The sequence below is a fragment of the Anastrepha ludens genome, chromosome 3 (assembly GCF_028408465.1).
Source record: "Anastrepha ludens isolate Willacy chromosome 3, idAnaLude1.1, whole genome shotgun sequence".
Taxonomy (NCBI): domain Eukaryota; kingdom Metazoa; phylum Arthropoda; class Insecta; order Diptera; family Tephritidae; genus Anastrepha; species Anastrepha ludens.
The window spans coordinates 47,066,544-47,082,005 of NC_071499.1; the positions used below are offsets into that span (position 1 = coordinate 47,066,544).

The 15,462-nt window shown below is 36.4% G+C and overlaps 1 protein-coding gene across 7 annotated transcripts in view; it reads right to left on the reverse strand.

Moving 5' to 3' along the window:
* Nucleotides 1–15,462, reverse strand: part of LOC128857885 (sushi, von Willebrand factor type A, EGF and pentraxin domain-containing protein 1) — a 108,465-nt gene that overhangs the window by 12,788 nt on the left and 80,215 nt on the right. For all 7 annotated transcript variants that reach the window (XM_054093692.1, XM_054093696.1, XM_054093694.1 and 4 more), the window contains exons 3-5: nt 12,890–13,152; nt 7,130–7,604; nt 6,812–6,964 (exon numbers count right to left, since the gene is read on the reverse strand). In XM_054093692.1, the coding sequence (XP_053949667.1) occupies nt 6,812–6,964; nt 7,130–7,604; nt 12,890–13,152 (891 nt within the window). The remainder of the gene's footprint in view (nt 1–6,811; nt 6,965–7,129; nt 7,605–12,889; nt 13,153–15,462) is intronic.

A 15,462-nucleotide genomic window follows, 5' to 3' on the forward strand; every position in this document is an offset into this window, starting at 1 on the left:
TTCATTTTTGTATGTAAAAGAAATTAAATAAAAAGTCTAAACACTTTAAATTTCGTTTTTCATTTTTTTATTGTGAAAAAAAAATTCTTGAAAATACCAAAAATTTTCGAGCTCTAGACCACCAGAACCCTTTAAAGCAGTAATTACTCGAATCTCAAAAGAATCGGCAGTACCCGATTTTTGAAAGTATCGATTATGGGTACCGAAAATATATATAGAATTTTTATATCTAAATTTGATCTTGGTAAGTAGTTTGTAGTTAAGTTAATTTTATATTTCATTTTGTCTGTATATTTGCACGATTAATATAGTAAATAAATATAAATAAATAAATTAGTTTACTCAACAAAGTAATCTAGGCAGGTAGGTTAGCTGTCCAAGCGTACCACGGGTACAGTACAAGTAGCACCAGGGTGCCGTTTTGATACCATAACGTAGGCCACTACCTGCGAAAAGTTACAAAACTAAAAGGAAGCAAAAGAATCTAGAGCCATACAATGTTATTGATGTAGTGGAGTAGAGAAAAGGGATCTAGGCTGTAGAGCTGCCTCAGGTTATTCCCAATAGGCACACTAAGGAACCTCAAACGCCTAGTCTCCGAACCCGGACATTTGCAAAGAAAGTGTTCAACAGTCTCTTTCCCCACAGCGTTTGTAATGAGGGTTGTGCGGAAGTCCAAGCTTGAGTCAGCATGAGTTACAATCACCCAGAGACCCGTGAGTGCCGTTCTGAATTTGGCAATTCACTGACAGCGGATCCCAAGCACTTTAAGCGTCCTGAATATGTCGTACTAAAGCCAAATTGAGATAGCACACGATAAGATAGAACTTTTTCTGTGTTAAGCTTTTTTAAGAAAAAAATTGTAGAGTTTTCCTTTAACAACAGGGTCTCCGTATGCCTGAGATGTGGGCAACTGAAACTGGTTCCGTCAAACCCTTCCTGGCAAGCTCTAGGTACCTTCATTTCCCTCTATGTTCCTATGCCCTGGAACCCAGATAAGAGAATTATTTTCTGTAGGTTCGAGTTGACCAGAAGAGAGCTGCAACATTGCGATGGACGGGGTATTGATCGCAGCTTGATCATCGGAAAAGATATTTACTTCTCCCTCTCTACAGCGATTCCTAAGCACTTTGTATGCCTGCAGGATCGCGAAGACCTCTGCTTGAAAAACGTAACTAGATTTCGGCAGGTTAAAGGATACTGAAATATTGGCTGATTTAGAGAAAATCACTGCTCCAACTTAAGATTCCATCTTGGATCCGTCGGTGAAAACAAGTAGGCCAAAACTCTGTACGAAGTACTGAGAAGTTAGGAGAAATATGCCTCATGAAATGTTACCATTACCTACAGGAGATTACCTGCAGAAGCGAACCTGGTGCGCTCCTAACCTAATAGCTCTCTGAGCAGCAATGGATTGAACTTTAATATCAACGGGTAATAAATGCAGAATGACGTTAAGGATGTCAGTGGGGCATGCTCTAAACGCCCCAGGGATGCACATGCACTCCTCTGGTGTTATGCAGTGGTGTTTTGGCCCATTCGGTGGAGTTATAGCAGCAAACTAGGCAACCATATGTCAAATTTAGCTGAACAAAGTAATCTAATAAATACAAAAATTCGGAGCAAATTTTTGAAAGAAATTCAAAAAAACACGTACAATAACTTAATTTTAAACGTTACACCGAAATTTTCCAGTTCTATGTAGCGGAGGTGGGTAGCCCGTAACTAGGAGTAGTGACATGGAGTCAGCCTAAACGCATCAACAAAATAGCAGCAGTAGAGTAGCTGATTTTTAATTTAATTTGTTCTCCAAACTGTCAACTATTTGGAGTGAAACTTCAAATTTCAAGGCCATGCAACGTTTTGGGCATTTTCGTTCCGCGAGAGAGAAAAAAGGTATAACCTAGAGGAAAAGCAGAGAGATATACCTTATATATACACCTTAGGCTAATCACGTCTTCCTTTTGTGCGGTCCTTCGTCTTTTCTTCCACTCCTACGCTAAGGCTCTAGTCTAGGTCGTACGACGTTACTCCTGTCGTAGGAGCAAGAGAGAACAACGTATTCATTATATACAAGGCGTTAGAATATAACAGAGACAGAAAGAGAGTGACGCGTAGACGTACAGCATTCATTCTCTCTCAGGTCTCTTCCTCTTTCTTTGACAGCCTTGAAAGTTTCACTTCTGTTATGTGTACTGCGCTACACGCGTTTTTTTTACCTTTAACTTTGTAGTTGTCTAGAAAATTCAAGCAACAACAAAATACAAGCCATTGTTGGTCCTGCAATACTACTACTACCTTATTGATGTGCCTTTGGGGTCCGCCAGAAGCCGCGGAAGTTTTGAAGTAGGCCGAGAGTTCAGTTGAATTTGTGAGTACTAGTGACAAATTTCTGAAGTTCTGGTTAAGGGCTTTGCTACTAAGCGGGGTACAGGTCCAATTTTTTTCTAGAGTGCAGTTTTACTTTGAAACGCCTTTTTATATCGCCGCTATGGCAGGGGCGGCGTAAAAGTGTAGGCCGCCAGAGGAGAAACTTGATCAAGCAGATAGCAATAATTTCAATAAAAATTTAGTTCACTCTTTAATAAAAGCGATATGAACTAAAGTTCCAAACTGTATATGAAATTCAAAAAAGTTCTTAAATTTTCCGCAAAAATTTTTAGCATTTTAATTGGAAACTTTAGTAAATTTTTGAGTATGCGGTTTTCCATTCAATTTTAGTATAATAAAGTAAAGGTTGAAGTGATTAAAAAATCGCGTTAACTTCAGATTTTTTTTTTGCTGTAGATGGTGAGGTGAATTTTCTTCTTATAAAACAAATTTTTTATATGGAGGAAAAGTTCAACATCGAAAGTAAAAAAAACATAAGTTGCAAAATCGCGTTGATTTTCAAATTCTTCAAGTTTGCACTTTATTTTATGGTGCGGGAATAAGTTTCCGCCCTCGTTAAAGAAGTGTCGCTGTTGGTACTATTTTTGTGTTCGCTCTAGTAATATACTGGGGATTTGAGGGTGTATATGCGAGGTCTCGATCGCAGTAGTTGACATTCGTTTGAAGCGTAAAGATTCTTTTTGATCTGACGTCAAAAATGTCTTCCTTCGCTCCGAAAATACAGTAATTGTGGGAAGTCATGCTTCATTATTACCTTTTAAAGAAAAGTGCAGCTGAAACGTGCCGTCTATTGATCAATATTTACGGTAATCTCGCTCCATCAAATATAACTGGTAAAAAGTGGTTTCGACGCTTCCAAAGTGGCAACTTCGACATGAGTGATGCAGATCACGAAGGGGCACTGAAGATACTCAACTACAACAATTATTGGATGAAGACGCATGTCGAACCATCGAGCCTTTGATGACATATTTAAAGAGTTGGATGTTCACTGATCAAGCGTCGGTAAACGTTTGCACGCGATAGGGAATGCTGAAGAAAACAGGTAACTGGGGGCCATATCAATTGATGGTGAGGGATGTCGAGAGACGTTTGGTAACGTGTGAGATGTTTCTTGAACGGCAGAAAAGAAAAGGTTTTCTGCATGGCATTTTGACTGGCGATGAAAAATGGATCTATTATCTATCAATCTATTATTTTTCTAAGCGTAAAAAATGTTGGAGCCTGCCAAGTGCACCAAGTCCATCGACAGCGAAGAAAAATATTTGTGCTTCAAAGCCTATGTTGTGCACCAGGTGGGATCAGAAGGGTGTTATCTATTATGAACTCCTTAAAACAGGTGGAATCAGAAGGGTGTTATCTATTATGAACTCCTTAAACCATCTGAAACCATCACTGGCGATCGTTACCAATCGGCAGCTAATGCTTTTTAATCGAGCTCTAAAAAAAAAACGGAAAAGGCCGAAATGGGACGGTAGACTTGACAAACTGATTTTGCTGCAAGACAACGCCAAGCCACACGTTGCTAAATCGGTTCAGAAATATTTAGGGGGACTGAATTGGGAAATCTAGCCCCACCCGCCGTATTTCCCAGACGTTGCACCTGCGGATTACCATCTGTTCCGATCAATGCAGTCAGTCCTTTTGGAGAGCGGTTCACTTCTTACAAGAGCTCCGCAAACTGGCTCAAAGAATAAATCAAGTCAAAAGAACTCGAATTCATCGTCAGAGGAATTCGTTTGCTGCCTGAAAGATTGAGTAAAATTGTAGCTTCCAATGGCACATACTTCACATAAAATTGTGTATTATTTAGTTTTTTTAAAAATTCGTAACTTTGGCTAAGAAGGACAACTTATTCCCATGTCCAATACTAAAATTTAATGGGCTATAAACACTAATACATTTTTGTACTATTTTTTGTACTTTTTTTTGTACTATTTTTTGTACTTTTTTTTTGTATTTTTTATACAATTTTGCGTATGGAGAAAAGCGGAAAAAAAATTCCAAAATGTAGGCAATTTTTGAAGCGCTTTAAACTTTCACTTTATTATACGAAAATTTGTTTGAGCTATAAAACTGCATACTAATCTCGTATTAACATTTTCGAAACGTGGATTTGATGAATTTTTCTGAATTTCGTATAGAGTTTAGAACTTTAACTGATATGGTTATTATGAAAAAATTAGCTATGCTTTTATTGGAAATTAGTTAAAAATAAATTATGAAAAAATGCATGCCAAAATTTGTTATCACAAAGAGGTAATTTGGATCTTTGTTTGTCTTTGTTTGTGGTTTGACAATACTTTTCAAATGATGCGTTCAACCAGCAAGTTGAGAATGTTTCACTTTATGATAACTCCAGTCGGGTCATTCAAGTTGAGTTTACAAATTAATTGCCCATGAATTCTAATGCTTTTTACTGAACTACTTTTCTGCTATTCACACGGGAGGTTGTCAAAAAAGTTTTACGGTATTTCCGCAAGCTTGTCTTTGCAAGCGCGTAGTTCTAGTTGTATTCGTCGCATCGGTTCACGCTAGAGCTTTTTGGAAAGTTCTTTTCACGTGCTAATACGTGTTTGATTAATTGTTGTTTGCTTTTAGTCGTTCGTGAGTTATAGCGTCGCAAACATGGAGCAAAATAAAGAGAAAATAACGCATATTTTACAGTACCACTACGATAAAGGCAAAAATGCATCTCACGCTGCCAATAAAATTTGTGCAGTTTATGGACCCGATACAGTTTCCATTTCCACCGCACAACGATGGTTTCAACGTTTTCGTTCTGGTGCAGAGGTGGTCGAAGATGCGCCACGGTCCGGAAGGCCTGAAAGAGACCGGCATAGTAGCAGCCGTAGCATCGGCCAAGAGCTGGGCATGAGTCATCAAACCGTTATAAACCATTTGAAGAAGCTTGGATTCAAAAAGAAGCTCGATGTATGGGTGCCACACGACTTGACGCAAAACAACATTTTTGCCCGTATCGATGCATGCGAATCGCTTCTGAATCGCAACAAAATCGACCCGTTTTTGAAGCGGATGGTGACTGGCGATGAAAAGTGGGTCACTTACGACAACGTGAAGCGCAAACGGTAGTGGTCGAAAAGCGGTGAAGCTGCCCAGACGGTGGCCAAGCCTGGATTGACGGCCAGGAAGGTTCTTCTGTGTGTTTGGTGGGATTGGCAGGGAATCATCCACTATGAGCTGCTCCCCTACTGGACCGCTTGAATGCAGCACTCATGCAGAAGAGGCTATCTTTGATCAACAGATGCCGAATTGTCTTCCATCAGGACAACGCCAGGCCACACTCATCTTTGGTGACGCGCCAAAAGCTCCGGGAGCTCGGATGGGAGGTTCTTTTGCATCCACCGTATAGTCCGGATCTCGCACCAAGTGATTACCACCTATTTCTGTCCATGGCGAACGAGCTTGGTAGTCGGAAGTTGTCCACAAGAGAGTCCTGTGAAAATTTGCTCTCCGAGTTTTTTGACAATAGGGAAGCGAGCTTCTATAAGAGGGGCATTATGAAGTTGGCATCTCGTTGGGAACTCGTCATCGAACAAAACGGCGCATATTTGACATAAATCGCATTATTATAACCAATTTTATGAACAATTGAAAATTCAATAAAAATATCGCAAGACTTTTTTGACAACCTAAATGTTCGCTACAAAAGGAGTTGAAGAAGTTTTCTGCTTGCCATGCCAGTATCTTGCACTTAAGATTGCATGTGACACAAATGGCTCTACAGGTCGAGGCCAACGCAAGAAACTGCGCTAAATTCAATATAGATTTTCTTAATGAGACACTCAATATTTTTCAATACATGATTTATCGCTTACTGCCTTCGAAGCTCATTGACCAACATCAACTCAAAGCGTTAGCTACCATTTGGGGTACAAGGTTTTTGCCATAAAGGCGAACTTTTTTCAATTAATTAGTCTAATTTTTCTCACCACTACTCTCCAAACTGCAAATTAGATTTTAATATATTTATCGGTATATATTTTTTAGGTGTGTGTCACTAAATGCAGCTCATAATAAAAGTAAACCGGTTACAATAAAACTTCAAATAAAAGAAGTCTCCATTGAACCTAAAAAATTAAAAAAAAAAAACTGGGCGCTGCGACTAGTTTACAAGAAAATAATAAAAGTAATAATAAATTTCAATTTTGCTAATTTTAACATTTCGTGACAATGCGTACACACGCACACACATCTGTTTGGGGTTGCATTGGTGTCGGATATTATTAAGAGTGTGCAAATTCATACATCTCTGGTATAGAAACTGTGTGTGCGTGTGTGTGTATATAAATGTATGTGTATGCATATAAAAAACAGTAAAACATACATCACTTCAACATGTTTTTGGCGATGACATTTTCTTGGAATAAATTTGTGTATGAAAAAGCAATCGGCTTACCATTAACCCATTTCCAGGTGCGCGAAGTAATGCCGGGCTCCTTTTGTGCGCCAATCCATACCAGCTGCGTCTTTAATTCCGACTTGCGGCGTTCCAATTCGGCGAGTATATAATCATTGGCAGCACCACGAAAATCGTGCACCAAATTGCCGCCTACAACAAAAACAAGGCAAAAAAAAAACCATTTTTTTTTAAATTCGTGCGAACTATAATATAGTACACCCATTTTCTTAACTGAATGTGCGAATAATTTGCATGTTTATATATAAAAGCAATATTTATATGTACGTAAATAAATATTTACAATTTCACACTCACCCGTTGATTTGCACATTTGCTGCGCCTTCTCGAAATTCTCACCCTTAGTCACATGAAATTCATAGCAAGTTTTCGAGAAGGTTGTCAACACCGTTTCCACACTCAGATTCGGACTGAGGCAACGATCGACGGAGAATTCATCATTGGTGAACACTTCAACTTCGCACAAACTCAGACTGCCCTCTACACCCACCAATTGTATAGCCACATACTGGCCAATGAGCGGACGCGCACAGGAAAATGTTTTTGTAATGCCTTCTTCCACGGTGCCCGGATACCAGGCGCACAGTGGATTACGTTGCAGATCAGCGCTGCTGTTGCCAACACGAATCTCCAGATCCTGTAGTGGCTGATGACCACAACAGCCGCGTGTGGTGATCCGTACTACGCGAACAGCTTGTGGAGCTAACAGATCCACGCGCCACCATGGCGATGGCTCCTTTTGCGTTTCGGAACATTGCTGGCCATCGGGATTCTGGAAGAATTGAACAGAAAAGTACAGGAACAGAATAAAATACAAGATGATACTTTTTTATGCAAAGTTTTATGAGACGGAATGTAAGAAAAGTAGTTATCAATCAGAATAGTGGATTGCCTAAAAAGTGCGATTAACCAATAGGCGATTTTCAATAGGTTACTTTATTGGATTATTGGTTATTAGTTTTGAGGATAGAGCACTGCAAGCTTCATATCGTTCGTGCCGTTTCAGGGATTTAAAGAATTAGGTCTAGTACTGCTTCCGAGAGGAACTTTAGTATGATTCCATGCTCCTAGAATAGATCGTGCCGTCTGTTATGAGATAATCACTTAGGCTTCTTTTCCATTTATGCGTTCATGTGGGACATTGCTCAAGCATGTGTTTTACATTTTTGTTCCCTACTATGCCTTCACACGCATAAATTGTGAACTGGTGAAGAAATAGTGCAGCCCACTACGTCCTGCTAGATTTTTCGTGATAATGCTTTGGTTATTCTTGGATAATCTCATGCATTTCTTAAACGTTTTTGGTAGTAAGGCCTGAAAAATGATCTGTAGTATTTCAAGTCTGATAGAGAGGGCCCCATTATAGTCCCCTACAAGCTTGTGCCTTGGATGGTGCTCCCTTGTCAAATCCAGAGCAGGGATTTAGACATTTGAAGAGAGTTTCTTTGAGAGCCTGTTTGCAATCTCATTTCCTTCAATGTCAAATTGGTGCTGTACACAAATAATATGAACTTTATTGGTAATGCGCTTACTAAGGCACTTCATCACCTGTTTGGAAGTGCCTCTTTGAGCTGTTTCAACTATTTTCGAAAGCTTATTCTCGTGTTCTGTAGATTTGTAAACACAAAATTTAAGTAAAAAAACTTATTTCGGATGTTTCGTTCTGAATATTTCGATTCAGAATACCAGCGTGGTCGACTATTCACAGAAATAATTAATGAAGTCATAGAAAAACTTAAGAAAGACCGACATATAAATAAGTGGTCATGACTTATCCAAGAAACTAAGCAACTATCCCCAAACAATTTTTAGTCTCTTTTGAGTCGAAAAAAACATAAAAAATCAGTCTTTGGGTCTGACACGACTTAGCTTTACACAACTTATTAGAAAAAATGTATATCTATGAAGCACTGCTGACTGGAAAGGTAGCGGATTTCTGATTCAATGACTTAAGCGATCTGCTTCGGCTAGAAATTCCTAGTCAACTGTCCAGTCCGAAATGGTTGGGGAAATGATCCCTATACTTTTGAATTTAGACTCTAAAGTGCATGGATTGGTACCCTGATGGCGAAAAAATAGTGAAGCGAACGGGAGTAACGCGAATACTCGTACATGAAATTGGAGCCAACTCTCTATCGCGATGGTCACATGACGTAGCTGCCATATACAGTTGTAAGAAATTGCCAATGATGATAGCAAAGGAAGAGGAAGGCCTTCTCTGCGTTCAAGGGACTTGGCTTCACTTGGTGTGTCTAACTGGCGCCGGTTAGCTCGAAAACGAAACGACTGGCGCGCTTTGTTAAACTTGGCCGAAATCACGCAAGCACTTAAAGCGCATCAAGAGGAAGAGAAGACACCATTAAACCAAAATACACATCAAAAGTGGGCACTTAACTAGAAATGAGACTCATCACAGAAAAATATTTTTCCCACTAAGTTTGCGCACGGAACTAATTTTCATAATAAATTATAATGAAACGAATCCGGTGTTGAATCATGGAGTATTCCCTGGTTAAAGGTCAGAACTATTGTAAATAAGCGATTCCATGCCTAGTGATCCAAGTATTTTTGACATTGCTGTAAATTTTTCTGAGAATTGTTTTATTTGTATAATATGATATAAAAACTTATAATTTTGAGATTTATTCAATGTTGAAAGTTTTCGAATAGAGTTTTTTTAAGGAAAGAAATATCTTCGGTTCTTTTTAGCATTTTTAAAATCTTTTTTTTTTCCCCTAATTCTTAGGGGTAAAATATAATTTATTGACAATTTAGGTTTTTGGTTGGTCCAAATTTTCCAGGAAATATTTTTTTGACATTTTTGCATAATTTACCCTTGAGATTTTTTTTTAATTTTTTTCGTTTTGTTTTTTATTACTTGAGATTATGCTCAAGAAAATCTGATAGCTTCATATTGGATTCATATTAACTTGTCGAGTTATATTAAAATAAGTATCAACGCAAAATCTTGTTCTAAGTTCTACGCCACGAAATGTACATGAGTAAGCAGATAAACAGTCTAGACAGTATAAACAATGCACTGGTTCACTACACGTAACTGAATATACATATATACTATAATTGGAAATTACTGAGCATAGTCTCAGCTATAAATGAAAAAAATTTAAAAAATTTTCAGGGACGCTTTTTCAATACTGAAAAAAAAACACATTTTCCCTAGAAATTAAAAAAAAAATTAATTTTTTTTCGAAAATTTAAAGGAAGAATTTAATTCTTAAAAAAATTAAATTTTTTTCCTTTTTTCCGAAAAAAAAATTTTTTCTTTCTGTTCCAAAAAAATTTTTTCTTTCTTTCCAAAAAAATTTTTTTCTCTTGTTCCAAAAAAATGTTTTTTTATTTTCGAAAGAAAATTTTCGTTTTTTTCCGAAAAAATCTTTCTTTTTTTCCAAAAAAAATGTTTTTTTTATTTTCCAAAAAAAGTTTCTTCTTTATTTTACAAAAAAAAATTTTTTTTTTCTAAAATGTCGCTCTCATTTTTTTGAAAAGAATTTAATTCTTTCTTTAAATTTTCTCAAAGAATTTTTTTGTTTTAAAGAATTTAATTCTTTTGGGAAAAATGTGAAAAAGAATTAAATTCTTTTCGAAAAAAAAATGTTTAAGTATATTTTATCCAAAAACATCTATTTCTTTTTAATTTAGTTTCAAAAATACATATATTTTTACCCATATAAACATATACATATATTTTTGAATTTAATGAAAAAAATTTAAAAAATTTTAAGGGACGCTTTTGCAAGACTGAGAAAAAAACATTTTCCCCAGAATTTGAAAGAAAAATATTAAATTTTTTTCGAAAATTTAAAGAAAGAATTTAATTCTTAAAAAATGGTTTTTTCTTTTTTCCAAAAAAAATTTTTCCTTTTTTTTCCAAAAAAAATTGTTTTATTTTTTCCGAAAAATATTTGTTTTTTGCAAAAAAATGTTTTCTTTATTTTCCAAAAAAATTTTTTCTATTTTTTCCGAAAAAAATTTTTCTTTTTTCCATAAAAATTTTTTTCTTTTTTCAATAAAAATTTTTTTCTTTATTTAAAAAAAACTGTTTTTTCTTTATTTAAAAAAAAAAAAAAATTTTATTTTCTAAAAAAATTACCGTTTTTTTGAAAAGAATTTAATTCTTTCTTTAAATTTTCCCAAATAATTTTTTTTTGTTTTAAAAAGAACTTAATTCTTACTTTAAATTTTTCCCAAAAACATTTTTGTAAATTTAATTCTTCTTTTGAAATTTTTCCCAAAAGAATTAAATTCCAAAAAAAAAATTTTTAAGAATATTTTATCCAAAAAAATCTTTTTTTTTAATTTATTTAAAATAATACATATATTTTTATCCACACAAATACAAATTTTTTTTCTCTTAAATGTTAAAAAAACCTCGGATATTTCCTTTAAAAATCTCTATGGTGTACCAAAATCTTCAACATTGAATAAATCTCAAGATTATATTTTTTTATTTTATTTTAAAGGTTACTTTTTATTCCACTTAAGCCTACAGAAAACATCATACGATGATGTCCAAAATACTTGGATAACTTGGAATAGAATCGCTCAGTTGTAGTGCTATCAAGTTGGCCGATCTGTCCGATGTTTGCATAGGAGAAGTTAAAATGATAATACAAAACAGAAATATTCTTGGAATGATTTTTTATTATAATCCGGTAGATAATTTCATGGCATTTGTTTTTGGAAATGATATTCGGTAAAGGTTCGCCGCGGCTACGAGTTACATGGGCCATTCATCAGTCCCATTTTTGACTACTTTTTCCAATAAATCTGGCCGTGTGGCGTCAATGGTGGCTTAAATCTTTCAATAAATCGATTGTTAAGCGCGCTGTATGGCAAGTTGGAACCAAATGTCGTCGATGTTTAGCTGATTACTTTTAAGAAACGAAAATTCAGTCAGCATGGTTTGATAGCGCTCTCCATTCACCGTAATGGCAGCTTCTTCCTCATTGGCTCTATGGACTTCACGAACAGATTTATTTATTTTTTTGTTTATTCAAAGTAAACTTCTACAATTTGAAAGTTTTGTTCTAGCGCCAAACGATTCATGAAGACTTGCCAAACCTTAAGCAGGCACGTAGGTGAAATGGTTGAAGTACCGCTCTGACTCTCCCCAAGTAGCACTAAAGCGCTGCCGAAGAAAGTAGCACCCAGTGACCTTAATCGTATAGCTGCCAATCCGGACATTTAAAGACAAAGTGTCTCCTTTTCTGAAAGGTCCCACAGACTCTGCAATGGGGGTTAAATGGTAAACCTAGCTTTTCTGCGTGTGTCGTGATCGTCCAACTACGAGTTTAGTAAGTGAATGGCGTGGAGTCCTTAGGTCTTTCTGAGCTCTCCGTCTATTGCACTGCGGCCGAAGGATTTTCGAAATAGCACAAGAAAAAAAATGGATTCTCCTGAAAAGTACTAAAATGAAAACTACCAGCTTCGCTGCAACCTATTTGGAAAGCTTGCCCTGACACGACCCTCAAACTGCAATTCGCGGATAGAGAGATCAGTCCGAAGTCCAGAGAAATACGGTGTTAACTGCCTCTAAATGCTACGATGTCCCTTAAGTTATTGTCTCCAGGGGCCAGCCCGCTTTTACCTGATTGCACTTTGAGCAACGATGGAAATAACCTAAAAGTTGATGGGAAGTAAGAGCAAAATGACAAGTTTTGGGGCAAGTTCTACATGCTCCGGTAATGCCAATAGACGCGGTCAAGACTTATTGAACAGAAATATCAGAACACTTTGCCATTGTCAGCTGTCAAGCCATAGTTATCGATGTCGATGGTTCTCATGAAACTGAAAAACACCCGAATGGTAAACATCGTGTGCACTCGTTGAAAGACCCTTTATATGCAAACGCTTGTTTTAATTGATAGAATTTCTATCACTGTGCGATAGTAGTGCGTATTGATTATATATTTTTCAAATTATTTTATTTCCTAAAAATATAATTTTTCTCTATCAAGCAATTTTTGCAAGAAACGCGCAAGTAAACTAGTTTTTTTTTAAGTTTATTGCCACTGAAACCTCGTCCATCACACTTACCTTATTCCCAGGATTGCCATCGTTAGCGAAATTCGCCGGGCCCGCGCGTGTGTATGAGCTCTGATTGACCGGCTTACGATAGGCAACATTGGTGCCACAAAAAGGCAATTCACGCTCCCAGCCGCTAAACGGATCGCATTTAATAGTTCGCGGTCCAAAGAGCTCATAACCTGAATCGCATTCGTATTTGGCCTCTATAATACCCGTGTCGCCGGAGATGGTCTGTACTTTGGCATTAAGTGGCACAGCAGGCTGTCCGCAAACTGAAAAAGAAAAGAAAAAACACAAAAGTAAATATCACTAATCAGTAACGACGCGCCAGAAAGAAATGAAAAATGAGAAAACTGAGAAAAACTCAATGTTTATTATATACCTTAAAAAGTATTAAACAAATTCTGTATTTACGCATGTACAGTGGCTCACAGCTTATTTCGTGTGCCCGTTTATCAAAATAAAAACGTTTTATATTTTTGTATAAACTTTATTTAGAAAAAAAACTTAAACGTACATTCAAAGATAAATTATTTCTTGTTACAAACCTACATAAATAAACTTCAATTATTTCTTCTTAAGTAATATTTTTACAGCAAAAGCAAAATTATAAGTAAATCCACGCCACACCTTATTTCGTGTGCTTAACCAAACTAGAAGAAACATGATTTTTTTTTTAATTTATTAAGTTTTTACTAATCTAATATTTTGCAGGGTAGCCTTTTTGTTTTAATACAGCTTTTAACCGGGATTGCATGGAGCTAACAAGTTTTCCAGTGTATTCAGGAGATATTTTCTCCCACTCCACTTGCAATGCTGTTTTTAGATCTTGTTTGTTGCTTTTGTTATGTTTTCTAATTTTTTGATCCAGAATATTCCATAAATTCTCAATTACATTGAGATCAGGTGATTGTGCTGGCGTTTTTACCACATGAGGGCAATTCCATATAAGCCACCGTTGCACTAATTCCGACTTATGCTTCGGATCATTGTTCTGATAGAACCTGAACCTGTCCCGAATGCCTAATTTTTCAGCACTTTGTAGTAAATTATTTTTTAATAAATTCAAATAAACTGTTTTATCCATAATTTCGTCGATAAAAAAAAAGTTTCCGACACCAGCTATTGACATGCAGCCCCAAACCATTACATGGCCCCCACCATGTTTTACTGTACCGCGCAGATTCTTCGGGTCCAGCTCCGCGTTGGGCTTACGCCAAACGAAAGACTTTCCGTCGGAACCAAAGAGGTTGAATTTGCTTTCGTCGGCGAAAATAACGTCATTCCAAAATGTTTGGTCTTTATTAACATGGTTTTCGGCAAACTCCATCCTTAATCTTCTGTTACGCTCATTAACAAACGGTTTGTTTCGAGCTGTGCGACCATGGAAATCAGCTTTGCGCAGAATTCTTCTTATTGTTTCAGGATTACATGACTTACCAAGTACTTTTTCAACCTCTTTTGTCAAAGCTGGCGCACTAATTCGTGGGTCTTTTTTAATTTTTCTTAATATCCACCTTCCATCAGCTTCTGTAAAAATTTTGTTTGGAGCTTGGCGGCCTTTGTCAACCACTCTTTTTTCACGAGAAAAGCATTGAATAATGTACTGTACTGTGGAAGTACTTAAATTTACAATTTCAGCAATTTTTTTCTGCGACTTTCCATTTTTGTAATGCGTAATCACTAATTCGCGCCTTTCAATCGACGTACGACGATCCATCACGGTATTTTTAAATTAAGCTGGACAACCGACTACTTTCAATGTGTAAACTAAATAAGGATATAATCTAATATACTATACAAAACAAATTTCCTATAATTGCTAACCGGTTTACTGGCGCCGATAACGGTAAAAGTGAACACACGAAATAAGCTGTGACGTCAATTTACCTAGTATTCTGTTTTTGTTGTAAATATTCTACTAAAGCAGAAAAAATTTGAATGCATTTATACATGTTTGTAATTAGAAAAAATTTATCTTTGATTGTGCATTTAAATTTTTTTTAAAGTAAACCAAATAAAAATAATTTTACAATTCTTTAGTTTAACATACAGCCACACGAAATAAGCTGTGAGCCACTGTAGATGTGTGTGTGCGTACAACGCGAAATGCGCTATTAGAAAAGTGTCAATCAGCACACACACAACTAAAAATACAATAACAAAGTAAACTAGGTTGCAAAGGCCGGCAACACTTGACTGCTAAGTAGTTGGCAAATAAGCGCTATTTCGGCTAGTGCCGCATTACAAACAAATTACAATCGATGTAGGTATTTACAGTAAACGGATAAGGTGCTACCGGCACAGACAGACACAGTTAATTAACAACAATTACTGTACAATTTCCTACAGCTTTGGCCGTTTTAATGCTTCCAGTGTAACTGGGTACATCTGCGAATGTATGAGACTACTTGTACGAAGATTTTTTCAAAATCTCAAAAACATGTTCCAATAAACGGTATTAAGAGCCGCTTCATTTCTAAATACCGAAATACCGTAATAATTCCGCAAATGCGCCAATATAAAAAATGCGTGGCAAAAGAATTACATGAAAATACATATTTATGAGCGCAAGAGTGCAT